This window comes from Myodes glareolus, chromosome 10, assembly GCF_982192425.1.
Source record: "Myodes glareolus chromosome 10, mMyoGla1.1, whole genome shotgun sequence".
Taxonomy (NCBI): Eukaryota; Metazoa; Chordata; class Mammalia; order Rodentia; family Cricetidae; genus Myodes; species Myodes glareolus.
The window spans coordinates 60,144,943-60,166,258 of NC_142035.1; the positions used below are offsets into that span (position 1 = coordinate 60,144,943).

A 21,316-nucleotide genomic window follows, 5' to 3' on the forward strand; every position below is an offset into this window, starting at 1 on the left:
GGCAGAAGAGGCCAAGACCTTTTCCAATGCTACTGATGAGCTGTCAGGTTTCTTAACTTCCTGTTCAGGGGTCATTTCTGAGAACACACTGCCTCCCACCAGGGTTCTGGTCATGCCATGAGCTCACTACACCTCACAGATGGGCTCCTGTAACTTTATATATATATATAATGTTGTATGCATATGGTTGTTTTGCCTATGTGCATGTCTGTGCACTACATTCGTGACTGGTGCCTTTGGAGACCATAAGAGGGCGGGGGACCCCTGGAAATGGAGCGACAGACAGTTGTGAGCCACCATGTGGGTGCTGGGAATGGACCCTGGGACCTCTGGAAGAGCTGCAAGCCCTCTTAACTGCTGAGCCATCTCTCCAGCCCTGCATCTGTAACTTGACACATCCCAGCAGGCACCGAAGGGACAGGTGGCTTCTAGGACACCGGGGACAATCTTGTCTAATGACCGTGAGCACTGAGGAGCAGAAGAAGGTATATTTAAAAAGAAGTCATTTCTGAGGAATACAGTTGCTTTTTTTTTTTTTTTTTTTTTTGACAAGTTTGTTTGAGAGTTTTGAAGTTCACTTGGCCTAACTCTGGGCGCTTGATAAATACTAAATTAATGGTAATGGTTTGTGGAAAATATTCCTGAGGATATTAAACAGAATCTTGCTGCCGGAATAAAAGCTAATGAGTGGAATTAGGAAAATGGGGCTGTTTAGGCAATAGAGCATGACGGCCACGGGCAAGAGTGTGTGGTGATTTTCTGGTTCCTTTCTTGTAGCTTAATAAATGCTTTCAGAACTGAGCAGGAAAACAAGCACTAGCTCAGCGAGGGCGCTTATGACTGACCAGGCGATGTGTGTGAGAAGGACCACTGGGGCCTGGGTTGGTTGCGACAATGGACATCCTAATAGCGCTGGGTGTGTGGCAAACGCAGGCTTTGTTTGTTTATGTTTTTGATGAGCTATCGGAGGGAACACAAATCAAAACACAGGCTCTCTGCAGCAGCAAACCACAGGCTATGTCTGTGAGGGAAACAGATGTGACCAAAAAACTGGCAACAGTGCAGCTATTTTTGTAGCTCTGCATTAAGGCTGGGACAGAGAGGACAGTGAATGGGTCACAAAGCCTATGCTGCATCCATATGGAGGACAGCGTGGACTCCTGGTTCCTGGATAGAACTGGAGAGTCAAACCCAAGCCTATCAACACGGACGGAAGGAACCATTCAACCAGGTCAGTGCAGCTATATAGTCTGAACGAGACTATGGGCTGTGGTGCAGGTAAGTGGACCATGACAGGAGCACCGTGACGACATGTCATTACCTCCATCACAGTGACCGCCCAGGTGATCAACAGTCTCTGAGGACTCGGTGCTCTGTGCCAGGCACTGAGTTGGCACTGGTCATGAGAAATGAGCAAAACCACTGCAGCCTTTCCCCTCCCAGAGGGAGGCCAATTAAATGGTACAGCTGTGGCCCTTTTGTCACAGAACTGCACTTCCAGAAATACCTCCATTTTCTGCAGACAGGAAGGGAGGACAATTATTACCCTTCTAAAGAGCTGCAGTGGCCCTAAAGCCACCAGCCTTCCAGCGCTCCTTAGAGCAGCAGCAGCGTGCAGGAACAAGTAGATGCTCTGCCTCCAGCATTTCCAAACAGGATATAAATACTCGACGACAGAACACACCAGCTTAGAATTCCCCAGGGAAGACCGAGAACCAAGGTAGACAGAAAAGCTTCCCAAACCATGGTGCCATACCATGGAGCTGTGAGTGGCGGAAATAACGCTGCTTAAGGTTTCAGAGAAACACTTTTCTGTACCTGAGCAGCCATGGAGGAAGGAGAAAGATACAAGCTCATCCAAAGGGCTCCCTGACCCCATACTTTCAAAACTTCATTCTTTTTTTTCCCCCCTTGGAATTCAGACTGCCAGGGAATGAACAGACATGGGAACTTTCAGAACAAGCAGACACCTAGGGATCGTCCTAGTGCAGAGCAGTTAGTGGGAAAATCCCTAATGCCCTTTGCACAGGCCTTCCAGGCTTAAACACATTGACAGTTTTGCTCCTACCCAACATTTGCAAAGAAAGCTGTTTCCGACGCCTATTCCCATCCCATCGGGCCCTGTTCTAATCAGCCAGCAGGCTCTCCGTGTACCTACTGCTGGCTCTGGCCAATGTGGTAAGCTGTGTGCAGCTGTAGCAGCCACATGTTCCCATCTGCAGGCGGGAGGGGGTGAGTGAAAAGCCACCAAACTCACTCCTACCTTACCAAGGCCTCACACAGAAAGCCATTGTGTAGGCTGAAGAGGGAAATAAAGGAAGGGCGGGACTTTTCCCTAGGCTCCCCGCAGACTACAAGGTGAAGTAACTGCACAGTGGCTACCCCCTAACAGTTCTAGAGAAGTGCAGGCCACAGGGGGCTCCACCAACACGGGCTTCTCACTCTGGATTTGTACTGGGTACCAATTGTCTCATAATGAGCTGAGCTCAATTTCATACCATGTATTTCTGCAGCAAAACTAATCCCTTATATTTATGCTTCTCACCCACATCTTTTTTTGTTGTTGTTGTTTGCTTTCAGGGGAGGAAAAAAACCCACACTTTTGAAGCAACCTACACCTCTTAGCAGCTTGGCCCTGGGGAGACAGGCAGCTCGGAGGCCTGGGTTTGTCTTTTTCAGTGTCAGCACTTCCTGAGTTAGCAAAAGGCCAACAGTTTAAGGTGAGAATGCGATGCCAGCAGGCAACTGTATCTTCACCTCAGACAGCTAAATGTTTGTGATTAAAGCGTAATACTCACACTGACTGGTCCTTTTGATGGGCATCTGCTTAAGAGTACCATGGGGGAGAACTTTGTCTGCCCCCCCCCGCCCCTGCTAGCAGAAGCTGGCATCCTCTACCCACCCCACGACGGCTACCTGACTAAGATGGACCCTGCCACCCTCCTCTAATCTGCTCAGCTGCTGGCACTGAGAACCTATTCATCACCACCTACCCAGGGCGGCTGAGACCACCTCTACTTCTTCTCCATGAAATCAGTAAGAGAAAGATCAACTGACACAGGCTTAGGCAGAGTTCTTAGAATGTATTTTTGTTCACCTGAAAAATAAAACTTTTAAAAAATATACAGGACTTTTAAAGTACAGGTATATCTTGAATGGCTGAATTATAAATAATGTCTCTGGTCATGTTCACAGCTAGGGCTGGAGAAAATGTCCCAATTCCAGTGAAGGCTTTGGAGAGTCGGGAGGCCAGCTGGACCACGAGAGGTCTTGCTGGACTCTGATTCATCCCAAAGTGGATTTAAACAGTCCAGAAAGCAGGGTCACAAGGGTAGGAGGAATGAACTCCCAGATATTCTCCCATGAGTCCCGAGGATTCTTGGAATAAGAGATCAATTTACAAATTATTAAAATATAGGACTAAAAATTCACACCATAAATATAAATTACAGGCTATTATTGAAGTTATAAAGTGGCATTTTATGTTTCTTCCCCCCAGTCTCTCGTCAAAAATTTAAAAAGTCCCCATGGGCCTCCTAGCGACCGTAGTCCTAGTCGGTTGTGAAGAAATCTCCAAGCCCAGACACCTTGGGGTGTTGGCAGCCTGCAGGGAGGCCGCCAGCTTAGGAGCTACTTTCTTGCCCAGGACAGGACATGGCTTAAATCAAGATTGTTGTCCTGTAAACCTGAATCAGAGCTAACTACTACAAGGTAGGCCAGAAAACTGGATAGACAATTCAGGACTAAGGTGGGCAGGGTTCCTGTTGGTTTCTTTTTTAAGTAGCTCATTTCCCAAAAAGGAAACACTAAGGGGTTAGATCTCTGTCACTACCCACACTCAATTGCCTAAAAGCAAGTGGCAGAGGAAATGGAATCCAAACCTAAGAAGTATAATTCTTGCTGCCCTGGAGCTCTGTGTGTGTGTGTGTGTGTGTGTGTGTGTGTGTGTGTGTGTGTGTGTGTGTGTGTGTGTATCCCTTGATATCTGTCACCACCTCTAGAAAACTTGCTGCATTTAAGTGGGAGCTTATCAGGAATGAGAAAGACAAGGTGCCAAATTCAACCTTCCCATGGCTGGTCCCTTCACTGGCTATCTTAGCGCACTCCCAAGCTTGAGTCCTATAAAGTCACTCAAAACCAGGGCACATCAAAGCTTGGGCTTCGAAACTGATTTTGTCCTAACGGCAAGATGCTGTGTTGTTTCAGGCTCAGAAAATAGAAAATGCAAAAAAAAAAAAAATGAGTAAGACAAGATCTAGAAGGGCAAGAAATTAAATAAGACAAGATCTGGAACCAGATAAGATAACGGAGGAGCCAGAAAAGGAATAAGAGAAAACACTTGCCAATCACTGTACTTACAAAGGCTTGCTCTTCCTAAAGGAATTCTGTGAGGGAAGGGACTGAGCTAAACACAGCGCTTACTCCTTCTCCATTGCCCCTGGCATACATCCAGACACCCGGGGCTGCAACAGGAAGCCACTTTGGTGGGAGCCCTAGGATGGGAACGGGAGGGGGATCAGCACATTCCCCACCCTCTCTAAACTGTTTCTACTACTGAGGTTTTTCCACTGTCTGAGAACGATTATACTCTTGTGTAAGAACGTCAGGAACTTATCTTTCTGAAACAGGCAGGGAACAGGTGAAAGAGTGGGTGATGGAAAAAAAAAAAAAGCTGTGTTTGTGCCCTTCTGACTAAGTGCAGTTTGGAGGCCAAGCAAAGAGCCCTTGCCGGACCCCACCATTCAGTAGCTACCCAGGGTGTGGGGGAATACATAGAATTCTATGTGATTATAGCTTCTAGTGCATATGTCAACAGCTATATACAGGGATCTATAAATTAAACGCATGTCTGGCCACTGCAACTAGGTTGACGTACCTGAGCTCCGCTACTTTTGGTGCTCTCCTTTTGGAGAGCGTCAGCTTATTAAAAAAGAGCCCCTACACAACTCTCTCCCCTCCCCTGAGTCTTGGGGATGGGGCGCCCGAGCTGTTTTAGGATACACCAGAGCTAGCGGCGCAGAAGGGCTGAGTGCTAGGCTCTCTCTCCCCACCCCCCCACCCCCAGCTCCCCTTATGGCTCAGGGCCCTGGCGCAGCACGGGCTGGGAAGATCAAACCCCGAGTCCCCGGCGAATCGTGGTCCCTTGGCTGAAGATCTGGTTGTGCGTTACCCGCTCCCGGGGCGAGCTGGCGACCTCTGAGGTGTGTGGGGGCGTTCGCTCGCGTAGGGATCACTCCGGAGGGCTCCGGAGCCGGTCCTGCTGCAAGGTCCAGCCTGTGGGCTTGGGGGACGAAGATTCCCGACCGCCCCCAACGCGGAGAGGTTCAACGACTCCGGGGCGCCGCGGCCGCTTCCTCTTCGTCCTCGTCCGGCCCCCGCGGCCGCTCGAGCGGCCCGGCTAGGGGGCTGTCTGCAGCGGGCTCCGGGGGCGCCGGCCTCTCCGCCTGCAGTGGGGGAGCGTCGCGTGGCGCCTCACGGCGGGACGACCTGGTGGTGTTGGACCCCGCCGCCGCCCCCGAAGTCCCAGACTGGCCGGTGGCGTTGGAGACGCTGGGGGGCGGGCCGGCGGCTCCCCCCGAGGTCCCGGCGCCCACCGGCTGCCAGATGAGGCTGTAGTAGACGGCCAGTACGATGGCGGCCAGAGACACGGAGAGCACGTAGGCGAACACCGTGGCGAGCCGGACCCACTTCTTGTTGGTCTTGGCCGCCATCTTCGCCTTCTTGTCCCCGGTGTAGGTGGCCGGCTTGCCCCGCTCGGCCGGGGCCGCGTCGCGCTCCTTCATGGGGGGGCCCCGGCCTTTGCCCCGGTGCTCCACGGCCCTGGCTGGAGGGGGCCTGGCGGCCTGTGAGGACTGAGTAGGGGGCGTCCCGGCGCCCTAGCTTCCCGGCGGCCCCGCGCTCCGCCGCCGCTCCTCACGCCGCCCGCCCGCAGCCCGCCACCGCGTCGCTGCTGCTGCTGCTGCTGCTGCTGCCGCCGCCGCCGCCGGGGCCCGTCACCGCCGCCAGCGCCGCCGCCGCCGCCGGCCCGCCAGCTGCTTCCCGGCCGCCGCCACAGCCACAGCCGCCCGACTCCGAGTCCCCATCCGCTGTCGCCGCCTGCTCGGCCGCCGGCCGCCTGGTCTCCAGTGGCCGCGCGTACCGCGCGCTCCGGCTCCAGCCCGGCTCCCCCGCGGGGCGCGCCGGTGCAGGGGGCGGGGCCTCTCGCTGCCCGGGGGGGCTGCCTCTTAAAAGGGCGATGCCGAGGCCCGGAAGTGCCGCTCGGGGAGGCGGCTGCAGCGGGGCGTCGCGGGCCCCGTGGGGACGCCCAGTTAAGAGAGAGTTAAGGGAGGCTGGGCCTTAAAGGGGCGACGGGCGCTTCTTTAAAGGGGGAAACGGTGTTGTGCTGGAGAGAGTGCTGAACTGGGAGGTGGAGGGTAGGGCGAGCTGGGCGGAGAGCTGTCAGCTCAGACTGCTCCCCAGGTCGCCCCAGGCTGGGAGGTGGTAGGGCCAAGAAGGCCCCGGTCCTTTAGGCTTCCGAAGTGGGGCAGACACCAAGCTCTTGATCTCCGACTAGCTCACCCGGAGCGGGTGTAGTAGTGTCCCAGACCCCTTCACCCCAAGAGCCTGGTTCAGGTCTGGAAACCCGGCGCTTACACCGTAACCGCTGCCTGTCGCGATTCTTTTCTCCTGATGTGCTGGACTTTGAGACTACACGAATCTTGCCTATTTGGGTCCTCTTAGGACCCCTGAGTCAGTTTGTCTTGAGACTCAGGGACAGAGCGAAAGTTTGTTCCCTAGATTCGCCTGCCACCTTAATCTCGTCTCACAACAGGTCTCAAGTCCTATTCAGATCTTCTGATTCCCAGGGCTGTCCTTGAATTGTGCACCTGGGGCTGCACTGAGCTGGTGGACAGCATCTCCTGGCGTTTTCATTCTTTTTCTTTTTCCAGTCCCAGGATCTAGAGAATTGGCTTTTCCCATTTGAGGTTTGTCCTACCAGGCTCTAGACTTTTGTTCTTCTGGCCCTTTGGGTGCCTTCAACCCTCTGCATGCAGGGACTGTCAGTGACCACCTTTACCTCCTCTTTGCTTCTTTCCTTCCTATTTCCTCTCTGTGGGATTCACTGTGATATTGGGGGGCCTCCACTTGAATCTTTCTGTCTTCCCCAAACTGTCTTTGTGAGCGGCCTAGGTGTCTGAAAGGCTGAGAGAACTGTCGGTTTGTATGGGAGGGAGGACAATGGTCCCGATGAAATGGGTGTGGGGGTACCTTCTCTGTGGCCTCTGCGAAGGAGGGCCTGGCTGGCTTCTGACCCTGTGGGAAGCCTTTGACTTTGACGTTCCTTACCCAAGCCTTATCCCTAGGCACAGAAGCAGCTACTAGTGGGATGCTGGCACAAGCTTCTAATCCAGTCCTGATGGAGACTCAGATGGGGCTGTGCCATTAGCCAAACGGCCCAACTTACGCTGTTTCAAGGAAAAGTGTGCCCTTTATTTTCTGAGAAATGACAAGGACGGTGGGTGTTTGGAGTGTTTATTGGCTTCTATGGATTGATACGTGGTGTGTGTGTGTGTGTGTGTGTGTGTGAGAGAGAGAGAGAGAGAGAGAGAGAGAGAGAGAAAGTGCGCCAGAGAGTTTTTCTTCCCTACCCTGCTCCCGGGGCAGCCAGAGCTGGCCTTGAAGGTGGTCTATAGAGTTAACATCCACGAACTATCATCAAATGTTGTTTTCTCTTTTCTCTGTGGTTCTCCGACCTTCCTGGCAGGATTGATCATACCACCATCCCAAGGTGAATCATGCTTTAAGATCCCACATAAGACGCCTATGGAGCCCCTTTGATCCACTTCCTGGAATGTGTTCCATATTGTTTCTCCATATTTCTGTTGCGAATTACACTTCCTTTTTTTCCCTTGCTTCCCAGCAGAGTAAGAAAACAACATGTCACTCTTTTTTTTCCTTCTAAACAATGATGTACTTGAAGCCTTTATTCAATTCCTCTCCCTATTTTTCCCCAAATGAAACGGTGCCAGATTCTTTAACCTGTCGTCAATAAGAACTATTTATTATCTAGATTTACATAGTGTCTTTTACCCCTGGAACTCAAAATGCTTTCAGATATAATTGAGCCTGATCTCCCTGGTGCCTGAGCCATTAAGAAACCATTAGTGTATTCCTGTTGCCGGCAGCTAAATGGCCCCCTAGTGGCCTGAAAGTGAATATGCTTTTCTAAGTGCTTCTCCCCCACCAAGGTTAGGCAGGAACTCAAGAACCAAGGCAAGTTTGGGGACAGAAGGGACCCAAAAGGCCATCTTTGGTGAGTATCCTCAATCACCCTGGAGTCTCTTGTACATCATCTCCGTGGAGTCTCTGCAGCGTCAGCTCAATGACTGTCTCTGCTGCCAGTCGCATTGTCTGCTCCCTGAAGAAGCCCAATCAACCTCAGGGGAAGCAATCCAAGCAGCAGCAGGAACTATGGCCCTGAATGTAACAGACACTGTGTTGAGAGGAAGCATTTCCAATTTATCAGGTAGTTACCATCTATCTCCATTTTGTAGAAGGAACTGCTTTGAAAGGGTTAAGGCACTTACCCAAGGTCACAGAACTAGAATTCAATTAAAACCCATCTTCCTGTCTCCAGCCAGGGCTTGGGTGCTTGATCCCTGCTCCTCTCCACTTGGCAGCACAGCCAAACCTTGTCTTGGTAGTGGATTTTGTGACACACCAGCCAGGTTGCCCATGGGATGGGCACACTCATTCCTCCGGCTGGCATTGGCCGTAAATGGCTCCCTGCTGCTGTCTGTCCCTGGGAATTGTCCCTAGGAAGGCACCAAAGGAAGTTGCCTATCTCCCCACCTACAAGACTAATAAGTGGAGTGAAATCAACGTGTACTGGCAGGAGCCAGAGACAGACCTGTAGGTCAGAGGTCAGTGGGGTGTGGGAAGGGCTAAACACAGTATGGAATCAGTCTATTGTTATGGAAACACTGTCCTATAAGGCAGGATTTTAGACCCTGACAAAGACCTTGGGAGACTGGCGAAACACCAGAAATAAAATGGAATGTCAGAACTGCCATGGAAGAATGTTTCAAAAAGAAAAACAAAAACAAACAGGACAAAAATGAGAGCGGGGGATGCTACATTGAGTGTTATATGTATGGCTAGGAACCTATTTAAGTTTGGCAAGAAGACTCAGACAATACTTAGGTATCAAAGCAACAAGAATGTCTGGTGGAGAGGATGCCAGTATCGTGGAGCTTCTCAGTGCAGGCTGTCCTCTGTAGGCCAGCAGAAGGCCCTTCCAGAATAACTCTGGGAGATAACAGAAGCCAGTTGTTGACACAGCGAATACGAACAGCATCCTGTGGGGGTTCAGGAAGGTAGATCTCTGGAACAGGTTGATGCTACAGTATTTCTCGGGCGAGCTAGCTGGGCAGCTCACAATGGTACATTGGCTCACCTGTGCCAGGGGTTCTCAAACGTTTTAGCTTCAGGTTTCCAGAGCTAGTCTTGATAGCACAATCATGTGGTCCCAACCTACCTGGGGGAAATCATTTCAGGCCAGGAGTTCAAGACCAGTCTTGGCAACACGAGACAGATATAAAAAAATTGAGGTCAACAAAAAACTTTCGGGACTGGAGAGATGGCTCAGAGGTTAAGAGCATCGCCTGCTCTTTCAAAGGTCCTGAGTTCAATTCCCAGCAACCACATGGTGACTCACAATCATCTGTAATGAGGTCTGGTGCCCTCTTCTGGCCTGCAGACATACAATACATAATAAATGAATAAATAAACAAACAAACAAACAAAAAACTTTCGTTTGTGTGTGTTATAGTTATTGATATATTGCCACATTAAAAAGAAGGCAGGAATTTATAAAGTAATATTTTATTAGAACATTATAATTCCATTGCATGTTAACAAAGAGCATATTTTTATGAAAATAAGTATATTTATTTTGAAAATAGTTTTTAAAAAGTGGCTTGGCTTTACTTATTTACTTTCTAAGTGGCAAAGGCTCTCCTTGGACTCACTGCTTCAGCCTCAGAATGCTGGGATTGCAGATGAATGCTGCTATACCTGACTTAGGGTCACTGTTTGTTGTTGTTGTTTGTTTGTTTGTTTTTGAGGCAGCGTCTCACTGTGTAGCCCCGGCTTTCTAGAAACTCGCTCTGTAGACCAGGTTGGCCTTGAACTCTAGAGATCTGCTTGTCTCTGCCTCCCCAGTGTTGTAATTAAAGACATGTGCCACTATGCCTGGCCAGTTTCACATTTTTACAACTCCCTTGAATGTTGCTTTATGGAAGACAGCTGGAGTCTTACTTTTGCTGGCACTGTGTTCCTTCGGTCAAAATATATAAAGAAAATCTGGCATCGTGTAGATATGTGGTTGGAAAATAGATGAGTGTTTTAGTAGTCTTTCAGATCAGTGTGGCTATTTTTTGTACTACACCAAATCTCAACGAGTACTAAATGGAGGTTGCAATGCAGACTATAAAACGTTACTAGCTTAGTGGTGGTGGCACACGCCTTTAATCCCAGCACTTGGGAGGCAGAAGCGGGTGGATCTCTGAGTTGGGGCCAGCCTGGTCTATAGAAAAAGTTCCAGGACAGCCAGGGCTACACAGAGAAACCCTGTCCCCGCCCCAAAAAAAATATTAGTGAAATTTTGGTACTTGACACTAAAGTCATTGTCCACCTTGCTCTTGAAATGGCACTTTTACCTATGTATTACTTTGTAACATTCTGCTTTGGCTATTAGGAAATGTTGATTTACTGATGTATGTGTATTTTCAAACATTAGAACATTTAATTATGCAATATATAAATCATATTTAGTAATACCAGAAACAGTTTAACCTCTTGGAAATCAGTCAAGGTCATAATATGGTGCATACAGGTTATCCTAAATCCTATTTTTACTTGAAAGTTCAGGTTTTTATCCTTAGTAATGGATGTCAGTTTTCCTCCAAGTGACAGGGACACTTGGTTCACATTTGAGGAAACATCTGCCAAGTAGTCAAGTCTGGCTGACAATCACTTTCTGTCAGTTATTCCTCAAGAGAGAAGGTGGATAGTTCAGTTCACTTGAGTGACTTCCCCCAAAGGACAGTTATGCTCTCGTGCGGTAGAGACCTTTACATCAGTCACCTGGAATATTAGAAAGAGATGCGTGAAAAGTGTCATGACTTAGTTTAACCCAACAGCGGCTATTGCTTTGTGGAGTACATTCTAAAGTAAAACTGGCTTTTCCTTCCTTTTCTTTCTTTAACTTAGTAATTTATCACTGGCATTCCATTTAGTTCCATTTGGTGCCATTTCCTTGTTGTCCTTGTTGTTTAAAGATGCCAAAAGAGTATGTACTACCACTTTGCATCTCTGTGCAAATGGCAATGCAGTTTTAAAGGCAAATGAACATCTTGGCATTAAGAAAATAATTTTGTCCTTGTGAAATCTCTGAAAAAGTCTAAGAACTTACGGTAAGACTGGAAAATTTGGACCACTTCAGGATGTAGGGATAGACAAGTCCCTCCTGAATTAGGGGAGCACTTCAGAATGTAGGATAGACAAGTCCCTCCTGAATCAGGGGAGTACTTCAGGATGTAGGGATAGACAAGTCCCTCCTGAATCAGGGGAGCACTTCAGGATGTAGGGATAGACAAGTCCCTCCTGAATCAGGGGAGCACTTCAGGATGTAGGATAGACAAATCCCTCCTGAATCAGGGGAGCACTTCAGGATGTAGGGATAGACAAGTCCCTCCTGAATCAGGGGAGCACTTCAGGATGTAGGGATAGACAAGTCCCTCCTGAATCAGCCTCCGGGAGCTCAGATAAACACAACTGACATCTTGGATTCCATCAAGGCTTTTTCACAGCAGAAGAAATAGAAGCCAGTGTAGAGGTGACTGTCAGAAGTGGGGTGTCTTTGCAGCTATTCATCTGACAAGGGGTTTACTATCCAGAATATAGAAAGAATTCAGGAGCTGGAGAGATGGCTCAATGCTTAAGCGCACTGACTGCTTTCCCAGAGGATCCAGTTTCCATTCCCAGTTCCCACATGGCCCCTCACAACCACCTGTCTGTATTCCGGTGCCAGGATTCCAAGGGCACCAAGCATGCATGTGGTGCAGAGGCACACATGTACACAACATACCCATACATGTTAAATAAATAAGATTTTTTAAAAGTATTTTTAAAATTGGGCACCAAGAGAACTAATAATCCAATCAATAAATGGGTGAATGAACTAAGCATAAAACGGAAAAAGAAGTACAAATAGTCAATAAATACATGAAAAAAGGGGGCTGGATACATGGTTCAGTGGTTAAGAATGCTTGCTGCTCTTGCAGAGAACCTGAGTTTAGTCCCCAATACCCACATGGAGTTATAACTGTTATTCCAGTTCCAGGGGATTTGACACCCTCTTCTAGCCTTTGTGTGTATTCTGTGTGACCTCAGGCACACACATAGTACACATGTGTATAGTTAGGCAAACATTCATACACATAAAATTAAATCTTTAAAGGTAAATGGTTTTAAAATTATTGAAATAGAAAAAAAATATTCGAAAAGATGTTTATCCTTATCCATCAGGAAAAAGCAAACTAAAAATACATTCTATCTTACCCAAGTAAGGATAACCATCGTCAAGAGAAGTAACAATAATTATCTGGGTGTGTATCTGGGTGTGGTGGTGCACATCTTTAATCCCAGCATTGGGAGGAAGAGGCAGATGGATCTCTGTCAGATCCAGGCCAGCCTGGTCTACGGCGTGAGTTCCAGGCCAGCCATACAGTGAGACCCTGTCTTAATAAACCAAAAAGAATAAGAATGAATGAATGAATGAAGTTATGTCACTTTCTGGAAAACGGATATGGATTGAGATCATAACGTTAATTAAAATAAACCAAACTCAAAGACAAATGTCACATTTTCTTTCACGTGAGGAATTGTGTTAAGATTCTCTAAAAGAACAGAACTGAGAGAATGGATCGTCTTGCTGGGATGCGGTTCAGGTGGTCCAGCAATGGCTGCCTCACACTGAGGCCGAGAATCCAGTGGTTGTTCAGTCTGCCAGGCTAGATGCCTGTGGCCCTGGAGAGCTGCTGATAATCAGTCTGTGTTGAAGCTCTGGCTATGCTGGTCCTAAAGTCAGTGAAGGGATACCACAGCAAAGGGTAGATGGGTCTGCCAGCAGGAGTGAGGACAGGCAGGCAAGGCAAAGCTTCTGCCATCAGAGGTGTTGCCCGGGTATAGGACAGGTCTTCCTGCTCCACATAGTCTGATTCAGAAAATCCAGAGAGCCCGGCAGCTTGCTTTTAGTTAGTTCCAGATGCAGTCAAGATGACAACCAAAATTAGGCATCAGAGATCTAGATTTTAAAGAGACATGGAAGCTGAAGAGAGAATATTCGGGAAGTGGGGGGACCAAGAGGGGTGGGAGGGAAAAGAGGATACTGGTGACTGAAGATGATGAGAATTTATTATCTATATGTATGAAAATGTCATCTTAAGACCCATTTTTTGTACTGTCATGATACGCCAATAGGGCCACTGAGATGGCTCTGCAGGTAAAGACGGAGCTACTTGATGACCTGAGATTGATCCCTGGTAGGAGAGTATGAGAGAACCCCCTCCCACAAGTTGTCCCCGACCTCCATATACACACCTCCGCGCACCGGTGCCCACAACCACATACACACACACACACACACACACACACACACACATGCACAAAATAAGTACTAAATGCACTAAAGATGCATGAATAAACGTTTTCAAACAAAAGTAATGGGTGAAAGGCCAAGAGACAGACAGCAGCTGCTCCAATGAAAAGCTATGCAGGTCGTCCAGTTTTTAAACCCGATTCCATGTTTACATCTAGAACTTGACTGTGGGGATTTGAGTAAGACTGGCACCCATAGGCTCATATATTTGAATGCTTGGTTACCCGGAAGTGGCACAACTTGAGAAGGATTAAGACACTGGACAGTGGTGGTGGTGAGCACTTGGGAGACAGAAACAGGTGGATCTCTGTGAGTTCCAGGTCAGCCTGGTCTATAAAGTGAGTTCCAGGACAACCAGAGCTAAAAAACAGTAAAACGCTGTCTTCGAAACCAAAAAAAAAAAAAAAAAAAAAAAAAAAAAAAAAGTGTGGCCTTGTTGGAGAAAGTGTGTCACTGGGGGCTGGGCTTTGAGGTTTCAAAAGCCCAAGACAGGCTCGGTGTCTCTCTCTTCCTGTTGGATTCGGGTGTAGAACTCTCAGCTACTTCTCCAGCACCATGTCTACCTGCATGCCACCATGCTCTCCACCATGATGACAATGGGCTAAGCCTCTGAAACTGTAAGCAAGCTCCAATTAAATGCTTTAGAAGAGTTGCTGTGGTTATGGTGTCTTTTTGCAGCCGGATCACAGTGACTAACGCATTGGTTTAGAGGTCACGTTTCTCAGAGGAAGGTGGCCACGGCACTCTGGCAATGCAGTTGTAATTTTCCTATTTCTTCAGAGGTTGTGTGTGTGTGTGTGTGTGTGTGTGTATTTGAGTACTGGAGCAAGCATGAAAGCTGACTACTAGATGTAGTGTCCACCTTGATACTGAACATACACCCGACTGGAGATTGCATTACCATCGTGACCTTCCAGTACGAGGTCTAATGTTAAAATCTGTACAGGTTCACAAGCTGCAGCAAATGAGGATGAAGAGCAAGAAAGCCTGGGGAATGATGAGGTGTCATATCTATGGCAATAGGTACACAGTGGGAAAGTCTGTGTATCACATGTGAATGCCCACTGACAAGAACCCAGCACAAAGGAGATATTCCACAACCAAGCAGATAGAATGGCCTGCATATATGGTAGAGTGGTCCTATAATGGCTGTGGGGGCTTAGATGGAGGCTGTGCACAGGCATGTACGTGATGGTCGGGATGGCTCACCAGAGTGGACTGCCATGCAGTAGCACTGACCTACTACCTCCCGAGCCCCAGGACCAGCCTGTCATACGGTAACAAGTCGATTATGCTGCACCTGTTTTGTTCTAGAAGAACTGGCATAAATCCTGGAGAGAGAGAGTTGGCTTCTCACCTGAAAGGCCGCTGTCTGGGATGCTTAGAAAGTGTTGACTTGTTGACAAGGGGTCTCACTGAAAAGGTCACTTTATAGGGTCTTCTGGCCTATTTCACAATTCACCACCCTGATGCCACAGGCTGAGACAAGAATGGGCTAGCCTCTTCAAGTTAGGGTGCTAAGAAGAGGAGCCTCTGGGATACAGGAATGCATGCACCCTAATTGATATCCATTATATGGTGCCATGACTAAAAATGTGGAGTATAAAGTTTTAGGAGGTCAGAGGTGGAAATATGAACACTTTTCTGTCATTTGCTGTGTTCCCACAGTTCTAGGTAGGAACTCCAGTGTTCGGAAAGCTTGGTTTCAGAGTGTGGAACAGTTGCTCAAGGGAACAGAACAAAACCCCAGAAAGGTGCTGCTTTTCATCTAGAATTCTTGTGCAAAGTGACCAGTAAGCAAGACCAGGAGTCGCTTGCTGGCAGGGGTAACTGACCCCCATCCTTTGGAATGCCATTATCTAATGGAGAAGGAAACTGTATTTGGTATCTAGGGGGTCCACTGGGGTGTCTCCTGATGCTTCCTTACCTGATTTTGATGGAAAACAGGCATGTATAGAAGCATGGTTGGAACAATAACCCCCCTAGACCAGCGGCAGTACACATCAAAGGTAAAAAGACTCAAAATGGGCACTAACGTTCGGGGATGGATAACAAACACCTTTGTAATAACACGGTCTAACTGCGGTAGTGGGACCTACAGCTCAGTTTCCCAGAGAAAAAACCAACACTGTGAAGGAGTCGGTTCTGGTAGAAGGAACTTACTCTGTAAAGGGCATAGTTCTGAGCTTTGCAGAGACACCGCAGATGGACCCTCGATCTTGTCTTTAGGACCTGGCATGGGCTTTGGAAATCTTAAAGCCCACCCCCAGTCACACACCTACTCCAACCGGGCCACACCTCTCAATACTTCCAAATAGCTTGCCAACTGAGGCCCAAGCAGGCAAATGAACCCACAGGGGCCAATCTCATTCAGACCAGCACACCCCTAGGGAGGCATTCCGGGTTCTGACCATGCCATTGATCATGTCTTTCTCTGTCTCGTCCTTACTTGTTTCTCATGTCAGAAATGTTTTCTCTGGAAGCACACCCCCATACACTCCCAACCCCAAAGTTCATGTCCAGTTCTGGGCTTTGGGACCCAGAGAATAAGGCTCGCCCATATGAAGGCGGAGCTTCTAGGCACTTGTGGTTTCTCTCCTGGCAGTTCCATACTGGCCCAACAAAAGGCTGCGTGCATCCTACATCCTGGCTGATATTTACCAAATGCTCTCCAGGTTATGCCTTTCCTGCAGTAAAACAACTTAGACGGAAATGGGCCTGATATCGCCTTTCTGGTGATTTCTGCTATTATCAGATGTGGTCCATAATGCAGAGCGTGAGAACGAGCAAAGTCTTCCTCGGTTCTAGGGCACTTTCCTGCTCCTGCACCGAAGACATCTCAGCTCCCTAACTGCTGTGCCCTCTCCTTTCTTTCGAGATCCTGATCCCAAGGATCGGGGTGCGGCAGGAATGTGCAGCATTGGCCGGTGATTCTGGTGGACTGGTGGAATTTCAAGACGGATACCCACTAGGCTCAGAGTCAGCGTCAATCCGGCAACTCAAGAGTGGCCGATTTTATTGGCAGCTCTGTCTTTTGACTCAGATGGAGCTGGCTGTCAGCAAAATCCCTGTTTTATTCACACATGCTTCTGCTAAGCTGACACTTCCCCACCCTGTCCCTGTACAGCTCATGTCTTGGAGTCAAGCCTGAATCTCTCTCCGTGAAACCCTTGCATCTTACCTTGTGGCTTTGGGCTGTTGCTCCACCAAAGTAGGCTGCGTTTGGTCCTCAGTCTCCTGAAATATTTCTGTAATCACTGGCTTCCTGCTAGTCACTGAAACGAGAGGCTGTGGTTTTGCTCCATTAAAAAAAAAAATGGTGGGGGTGGACCAAATTAGGAGTAAAGACAGAAGCAATCAATCAATCAATCATACCTAGGACATTACATATGTGTGATGCACTACGCCCACTCAGAGGCAGACATCAACTAACTTATTCTCACTGTGAGTATGAAAGCTGGCCCTTTTCACAGATGTATAAACAGGGGCAGATAAGCTGAGTGACCACGTCTAAAGAAACACATACTGAGTCAAGTGTCGTGTTCTGTCTGCCATCTGAAACCCTTACCCCTAAGGTGACCATCTCTAGGAAACATGGGTGGCAAGATTGGACGTCCTGACTGGAACGAGAGTTTTAGAACTAGAGGAATCTGAACACAATTAAGTTTGGTAGATCTCCAAGCTCAGCCACTTGCTAGGAGCCCACAGCAAACATTTGCCACACTTGAGACTACCACCCAGGCTTCTTGAGCACAGACTGGGTAAGTTTGATTCAAAATGGCACTTCGAAAGGAAACATACAGTCAGGAGTGGTGGTCCACACCTTTGATCCCAGCGCTGGGAAGCCAGAGGGTGGATCTCTGTGAGTTCAAGGTCAGCCTGGTCTACAGAGTGAGTTCCAGGATAACCAGGGCACACTAGGGTTACACAGAGATATCCTGTCTCAAAAACAACTAAAACAAAAGCAAAAACCATACCCGAGACTGTTCTTTTCCACTTTGAATGAAGTTCCAGATGGTTCTTCTGAAGTCCAGAGGCTTGGGAGGGGAGACAAGCAACCTCTTACTCCTAGAATTCTAGAGAATTTTTTTATTTATTCATTATGTATTTTTGAGGCAGAGTCTTATTATGTGGCCAAGGTTGCCTTCAAACTTGTGATCCCCGCTTCAGTCTCTTGGGTATTAGATTTACAATTATGTACCACTATGCCTGGCTACAGAGAACTCTTTTTTTTTTAGACAGAGTCTCAACTCTGTAGCTCAAGTTAGCCACAAACTTGTGGCAGTCTTCCTGCCTCAGCCTTCTGAATTCTGAGATTATAGACATGAGCCATACGAGCTTCAAAAGGCGCTCGGATCTTCCTGGTTGTCTAAGAACCTTGGCACTGTTCCATCTTGGTCCTTGCCTCCGCTCGCACTCCGCCTTCAGCCCTGCAGTGGGCAGCTAGTGGGATCTCAGCCGCTACACAGCTGCACACAGCAGTAGCCCTGGGCCCTCATTCTTGGGTCCGGCTCACCAGCTGTGGCGGCTGAGCTGAGATGCTCACAGGAGGCTGCCATTGGTTAATGATTTGAGCCCCAGTGCTCATAACTCCCCAAGCTCAGACAGCTTGGAGACAGCAGATTTCAGGACTGCAGCTTGGAGCATCTCTAATTCAGCTTGTTCTGGGAAGGGGGTTTCAGCACCTGATTCACACAAACAGTGGTGTGTGTGTGTGTGTGTGTGTGTGTGTGTGTGTGTGTGTGTGTGTGTAGAGTAAGTTGTGGAAAGAATAGCATGTACAAAATTGTCCCTTGGTAACTATGGGGTGTTAGCTCTTAGATTCCCCTGTATGCACCAGAACCCCTTACATAAGACGGTGTAGCTTTTGCACCTTGCACGTCTTTAAGCCATATCTAGATCATTGGTGCCTGATATGATGTAAAGGCCACATAAGTAGTTGTTGTCTATTATTTAGAGAATAATGACAAGGAAAACATGTCTGCATAATCAGTACAGATACCACTTTTTATCTTTTTTTTTTTTTTTAAATATCTGTGGTTGGTTGACTCCATAGATGAAGAACCCATGGATTCAGGGGCTAACCACTCTGAGGAGGAATAAAAAATGCTGGCAGAGTGGTACGCGCCTGCACTTCCAGCACTGGAGAAGCTGAGGCAGGAGGGGCGTCCTAGGTCAGGCTGTGAACACAGGAAGTTGGGACCTATCCTTGGGAGGTAGCTGTTGAGCAGAAGTTCTTTCCCCACAGATCTCACATGTCAAATTCACATGGGCATATCTATCGGGAGCCTCCTGGAGCGGTGGCTAGGCCCACCCCTTTCCCCAACAGGCGGGGGACATCCCTAGAAGGTGGGATTATTCCCACTTCACAGGTGAGGAAGATGAGTTGCAGAAGAAAGTAAGTATCACAAGATAAACTTTGGTAATTGACTGGGTTCATAGAGGAGTGTTTGGAAAAGGGGTTCCGGAGGGTGCGCAAACTGACCCATCTCTATCTCAGGTGCGAGACAGCCACTGGCCCACAGCACACAGTGTGTCTTCCGTTCCTGACTCCTGCTGCAGCGGGCAGAAAGATCATCTACTTGGCAGGTAACTCTGCGTCTGGAGATATGAGTTCAGTTCAGAAGTTTACTGTTGGACTTCTCTGATGAGCAGATTGGAAATTCAGGCACCCCATGAGTCCCGAGCGGCACTGACAAGCGAACGCCGGAAGTTGGGACCTACGACCCCGCCCCCCGCAGCCCCCTCCCCGACAGCTGTTGATATGAGCTCCTTTCCTGTCTGCAGCCCACAGCTCCTTCATGTCAAACTCAGCATCACAAATGACACAGATCTACTAACAGCTTCCTGGAGCGGTTAATTCCCGAGTCCGCCCCTTTCCCCTGCGGGTTCGGCTTTCCAGTGCACCCAGCAGGGGGCATCCTTGTCCTTCCACTGTCCACCCCCGGGGGGGGGGGGGGGCAGATTGGCCTGCTGCCAGCAGTGCCTTCCAATCAGCAATGCCCAGGAGGAGTCAGTCCAAGGCCAACTGCCCAAAAGTATTCCTGTGACTTCCTTCTGCCCCAGCTAGTCTACTATTATTTACATTGTTTTTCTTCCTTTGTCTTCCTTTGTCAACTTAAGAATTTGTAAAAAGATTTAAGGCTTCTCTTTCTTTTTTCTTTTTTTTCTTTTTTCTTTTTTTGACAGAGTATACATTCCAGTATCCGGTCTCTAGGCTGGCCTAGAACTCCAGACGAAGCTCTAGCGATCCCCTAGCCTCAGCTTTCCAAAGAGCTGTGACTACGCACATAAGCCACCATGCTGGGCAACCTATATGTATTTTTAAAAGAAGAAACCTGTTCAGTAAAGGTCTTTCAAGTGACTTGCCATTCCTAGCGCTGGCATCAAGATTTGGTAGGAGACCACAGGCCTTCATTCCCTTCACATACCTGTCCATCAGTGGGTAAAGATTCTGCGGGCTTGGGGCCTGAGATTGAAGGAGCAGAGCCCAGGAATCATTGAAAGAGGAACAGAAACATCCCTCCCTTCTGGGCCTATGGCTGCAGGCAGGACAGGAAGGAGGAACTTGGATGTGGGGGCCAGATCCCTTGCAGGTGACAGGTGTAAGGCTTTGGGAAGGGACAGGGATTTCCCTTGCAAAATTCATTCAAACAGACAGGGAACCTGACCCCAGGGAGACAGGCAGACGTGCAGGGGCTCCCAGGAGGCCCCCAGGAAGGCTAAAAGGAGAGGGCAAGGAGAGACACTGAGGGAGGGGTTGGAGCACCTGTTACCCGTAGGAGTTTGGAAACTGTTTCCTGGTGCCTCTTTTAGCTCTTGTTCTAGGCTCTGCCCCTCTGGTCTTAGAACTACTTTTCTGGGGACCATATCTGAGCTAGCTTCCCCTTAAGTGTTCACTAGCCCCCCCCCTTTTTTTTCCTTTTTAAGAGAGGCTTTCTTGTAGTCCGGACTGGCTTGAACTCCTGATCCCCTTCCAAGTGCTGGGACAACTGGCATGTACCACAGCCCTGGTTTTAGCCTCGATTCTCACTGACACTAACTTGTCCATCTCCGCTGCCCTCCCTGGGCCCATCCTGTGCCCATCCCCACTCTCCCACATCAGCTCTGACCTGCGGAGGTAATTCCAGGGCAGGGGGAAGGCCTCCAAGCTGGCAGGGGTGGCACAAAGACCACTGATGGGACCTATTGCAGAAAGCCAGGGCCTCAGAGGGGAAGGAAACCATGGGTAGAGCTTCTAGCCTCCGCAGCTGGGCTGACATTCGATAAGAGTGGGTTAGGTAAGAGGAAGTGGCTGGGGCCAAGCTGGGCTGGGACTGAACCTCTGGGGTAGATAGGGACAGTGAGGATCGTGACACCCTGAGCAGGGTCTACAGCAGGGCTGCTCCTGCCTTCAGAACCTCTGGCCCCCAGAGTCCCTGTGTGTGGGATAGAGTGCTCGAGGCAAGCTGGTGACAAAGGGCTTCTCCAGGCTGTGTAGGCAGTGAAGGCCTTAGGCCTTCTCCGAGAGGCTCAAAGGCCCAGAGAACCGTCATGGGTGAGGGGCATATTGCTTCACCTGACCCTCATTTTCATTGGGAGGAAGCATTGAGAAAGAGGAGCTGGGTGCTCAGG

General features: G+C 48.9%; 1 protein-coding gene and 1 long non-coding RNA gene across 2 annotated transcripts; both read right to left on the minus strand.

Moving 5' to 3' along the window:
* Positions 1–3,063: 3,063 nt before the first annotated feature.
* Inafm2 (InaF motif containing 2) lies at positions 3,064–6,175 on the minus strand. The gene has a single exon (XM_085696473.2). It carries the CDS (start codon positions 5,781–5,783, stop codon positions 5,325–5,327), a length of 459 nt encoding a protein of 152 aa, XP_085552599.1. The 5' UTR covers positions 5,784–6,175; the 3' UTR covers positions 3,064–5,324.
* Positions 6,176–12,851: 6,676 nt separating this feature from the next.
* Positions 12,852–16,984, minus strand: LOC125416559 (uncharacterized). Its single transcript, XR_015004095.2, has 2 exons — positions 16,884–16,984; positions 12,852–13,348 (listed from the first exon to the last, which is right to left on the minus strand). It is a non-coding gene; the product is annotated as an uncharacterized LOC125416559 (long non-coding RNA).
* Between the last annotated feature and the right edge of the window lie 4,332 nt (positions 16,985–21,316).